The 4,528-nt window shown below is 43.5% G+C and overlaps 1 protein-coding gene across 4 annotated transcripts in view; it reads left to right on the top strand.

Moving 5' to 3' along the window:
* Positions 1-646: 646 nt before the first annotated feature.
* Positions 647-4,528, top strand: part of PDLIM3 (PDZ and LIM domain 3) — a 31,793-nt gene continuing 27,911 nt past the window's right edge. For all 4 annotated transcript variants that reach the window (XM_004382770.2, XM_004382769.2, XM_004382767.2 and 1 more), the window contains exon 1: positions 647-739. In XM_004382770.2, coding sequence (XP_004382827.1) covers positions 647-739 — 93 coding nt within the window. The remainder of the gene's footprint in view (positions 740-4,528) is intronic.

The raw sequence follows: 4,528 nt of genomic DNA, 5'->3' as shown, positions 1-4,528 counted from the left end.
TACTTCGTGGTTTAAAGTCAGGAAAGGTGCGCGTCAGGGTTGTGCAGAAGTAACTCATTTAATTCTCACAGGAACTCTATGAGGTAGGTGGGTATTTCTCCTATTTTACAGATGAGGAAACGGAGGCCAAGGGAGTTAAGTAATTTAACCAAGGTCACACAGCTACAAAGTAAATATTAGCACACTCAAAACTGCTAACTAACCCATTTTACTGATGATGTTCAGTGTTTTATTTTAATTGCAAACGTTGAGGCTGTAGGTTAAACTGCTTCTTACTTCGCGTCCAGTGCGCGCCGCTGAGCTTCGAGCAGAAGATAAACAGGTGTTACTTTAAGAGCGTGGTGGAAGTTGTAACCCGAAGCCTCCTCCAGCGCGCGCCCGCCCTAGGGGTCTGGGAGGCTGCACCCAGGCAGTGCGAGCCTTGAACTCCCACGGGCCTGGCCCGCCCTCACTTCCAAAGTTGGAGAGCTCCTAGAGGGAGGGGGAGGGGAGGGCGGCAGATCAGTGACGTCACTCTGGAGCGGGGATAAAGCGCTCTGGCCACAGTCGGGGCGAGGACACTGCCTGGGGTAGCGGAGTGGCTGTCCCGCTCGAGGACACTGTCGTGCGCAGGCCGCCTCGCTGCGCCCCCTTCCCTGGGAGCATCATGCCCCAGAATGTGATCCTCCCGGGCCCTGCGCCCTGGGGATTCAGACTCTCTGGGGGTATAGACTTCAACCAGCCTTTGATCATCACCAGGGTAGGTATTTTCTGTTCTTGCTTTTACTGCCAGTCGGGGGCTGTGGCGCCCTGGGGGGGCGCAATCGGTCCCCTGGAGCGGAGATTGGCAGGTGCGCCCCGAGGTGCGGGAGGGTGGTGCGGCAGTGGGTCCGGGGCTGCGGGCGCACAGCTCGAGGGGACTCAGCGACCTGGCAGACTGAGGCTTGGAGGGTGCAGAGCAACTGAGAAAGTAAACGCCCAGCGCAAAGGGTCTCTGCAGCGACCTTCCGAGGACAGGTAAACTGAGAGCGTGATTCCCGGCTCGGAGAAGACCAGGCTGCAGCGGCTGCGCTGCCTTCCCGCCCTGAGCATCCCACCTTCCTTCAGTAACGAGCGAGATGGAATCCCGGGAGGAGAGACAGAAGGACCGACACCAAAGTTACTTCTTGGAGTTGGACACGCCTCTAAGAGTTTTTCTTGTGAACTTCGACGAGGTGCTGTTCGTAGAGCACAAGCTGGGTTGGCCAAGTCGGAGCCGGTTGTATCAGGGAAAATATTACTAATGTGTATTCCTGGTTTCCAGGCATTTTGTATAAATATTTTCCTAAGCTTGGGACTTGGCTTAGGAATCATCACCTGTAACTCAAACTACAAAGAAAACTTGTCAGACTGTTTAGTTTACCTGATGGAAAGTCGCCACCCAGCCTGATAACTCTGGAGGGACTGATCTAACATCAGAGTCAACTTTTTCCTTGCTCAGCGCTCTCTATTAGGAAAAAGGCAAAAACAATAAAAGTAAAACCTCGAAGTCCAGTCAGTAAGCTTCTAGGATTAATTCTGAAGCATTATTTGCTCTAACTGATTTTTTTCTAACACTAGTGTTTGTCTTAACAGAAAATTATTATTATTGTTCAGTTATCACATATGGAGAATTAAAACCTAATTTAACAGCATAAACTTTCAAAATATTATACTTTTATTTTCATGATATTATACCTTTAAACCAAACCAAACCCACTGCTGTTGAGTTGATTCTGACTCACAGCAACCCTATAGGACAGAGTAGACCTGCCCCACAGGGTTTCCAAGGAGCGGCTGGTGGATTCGAACTTCCACCTTTGGATTAGCGGCAGAGCTCATAAACACTGCGCCACCAGGGCTCCGATTATACCTTTGGCATGCTTTTATTTTCTTTCTTTACTGCTTATACTATATTATATAAATAAATATATACTTTACAAAATGATTTATTCGGAGATTTTGAACAAGATAATAGCCTTTTAAATTCTTTTCTATTTATACATGTCTATGAGATTTAGGAGGAGCCCTGGTGGCGCAGTGGTTAAAGCAACGGGCTGCTAACCACAGGGTCAGCAGTAGGAACCCACCAGCCGCTTTGTGAGGAAAAAGATGTGGCAGTCTGCTTCTGTCAAGATTACAGCCTTGGAAACCCTATAGGGTAGTTTAACTCTGTCCCCGAGGGTCGCTATGAGTTGGAATTCACTCCACAATCCACTCGCCGGCAGTGGGTTTTGTTTTGGTTTGGATGAGATTTATGAAACAAAATATCTCCAAGTATGTATAATACAGGCATATTCGATGGAACACTTTAAGCTTTGTTTTACATTTTCAAAAACATATAAACATTTGACACGTTTTTGTATGAGACATGAAAACTTAATATATGCCAAAAATGTTCTCAAGTAAATTAGGCAGAAAATGCTTCAGTGATCCATGCCAAGCAGTGCCTTTTATGGATTTACTAAAGAAAATAGTTTTCTATTATCTCTACTAAGAAATATTTTTAAAGTTTATGGTGTATAGTTTTCACTTGTTTATATTAAATGAAGTAAGCATTTGAATCCTAACAAAGGGTAAATCGTATTTATATTAAATCCTGAAGAAGTAAATTTTTTTGTCACAAACTCCTTTAAGGATTTATAAAAGAAATATCTTGCTATTACTATGTAACTTGTCGACAGATTAATCATATGTTTGAAATTTTGAGTTGTTAACATTATAAACAATGTTTATTTTAAAGCAGTACTCTTACGTCTCTAGAATTGGACTAGAGAAGCTGTTGGTAAAATATTAGATATAATGACAATTATCATTTAGAAAAGGCAGTTCTTTTCGGAATTTTTGATTCATAGCCAGTTAGTGGCACTCCTTTTGGCACTTGGTTCAACACCACTGTAAGACCATATATGATTATTTCATTTGATTGTGGCTTTTCACTTCAATTAATTTGTTAACTCAAGGAGAGCAGGTAAAACTAGTTTTTTTTGGTATCTCAAGTGTCCCCAAATCAACTAATGTACATAGTAGATTCTTGTTGAATAAATGAATGCATATTCATTTGAACTTTTACGCCTTGGTGAACACCGAATTGAAAATATTTCCATTGAAATTATAAGAATACTGAAAATCATTTGAAAAAGACAAAAAGCTTTTACAAAATATCATTGTCAGTGTTGTTATTAGAATTATTCTATTATTTTTATAATTTTTTTATTATTTTTAAAAGGTAGCAAATAAGGTTGTATGCGCATTACTATACTCTTTGCTTCTCATGCCCTCTTCTAAGCTCCTCATGTGCTCTAAACAAAAAGCAAAACACAACAAAAACTGTTGCCATCTAATCCATTCCAGTTCCTGGTGACCCCATGTGTGTCAGAGTAGAACTGTGCTCCCGAGGGTTTTCAGTGGCTGATTTTTCAGGAGAAGATCACCAGGCCTTTCTTCTGAGGTGCCTTTGGGTGAACTTGAACCTCTTGAATCTTTCAGTTAGCAGCTGAGTGCATTAACCGTTTGCCCCACTCAGGGACTCCTGCGTGTGCACTAACTAACAAATCTCACAGTAATCCTCCGAGAGCAGTTCTATCATTCTCCCTTTTTGCAGATGAGGAGAGTGAGGCTTCAAGTGGCTCATTAACCTACAGCTGATCATGGAGCTAGCAAGGGGTGGGACAGGATTTGATGGCAGATCTACCTGCCTCCAAAGCTTGCATTCGTAAATCTCTGATGTGAAAGATCACACTCGCGCTGGTATTTCCAAACATGTTTTTTGCCATCCAGTCCATCACTTAATCCTACTGATTCTGTCTTCGATACCTTTGACTCCTCCTTTGTTGTTTTCTACCACTGTCCCTATTCAAGATTTCACCTTGACTTTCATCACCCCATTCCAATCCAGCCTGCGTATTCTTACTAGACATCTTTGTGAAATGCAAAGTTGCTCCTCTCTCCCTTATTTTCAGAATCCTTCAATGGCATCACCAGTTTATGGAAAATAAAATTAGTGGGTTTTAGCTCAGAATCCCTGGCTTTTCACCATCCATTTCAACTCATGTTTCCAACATCGTTTCCTCACCCCCTCCTCCCCCTCTCCTTCCCTCCTCTCACCCCACACACAGGCAGTGATGCCACTACTCTAGGCTACTCGTGATTCCCCAACGTGCCTTTGCTTCTTCTATCATTTTCCTCAGAATTCTCTTCTCCTCCCCACCCCACTGTCCTCCATGCCAGTGGAAACCCACTCAAATACCACCCTCCAACTGGTCCTCCAATAAAAACCATTTCATCCATTTGACTACCATAGCTTTGGGCCTATGACCTCTCCTTGATACTTATATCATATCTTCTACCATGCAGCGGCATCACTAGGGTTGGTTTCACCCAGGGCAGTAACTCATGGTGTCACCCCCTGTCTTAGTCATCTAGTGCTGCTATAACAGAAATACCACAAGTGGATGGCTTTAACACAGAGAAATTAATTCTCTCACAGTCTAGGAGGCTAGAAGTCTGAATTCAGGGTGCCAGCTCCAGG

Source organism: Trichechus manatus, unplaced genomic scaffold (genome assembly GCF_000243295.1).
Source record: "Trichechus manatus latirostris isolate Lorelei unplaced genomic scaffold, TriManLat1.0 scaffold00099, whole genome shotgun sequence".
Lineage (NCBI taxonomy): Eukaryota > Metazoa > Chordata > Mammalia > Sirenia > Trichechidae > Trichechus > Trichechus manatus.
Note: the sequence above shows the minus strand (reverse complement) of the source record. Positions and strands in the feature narration are given on the sequence as shown.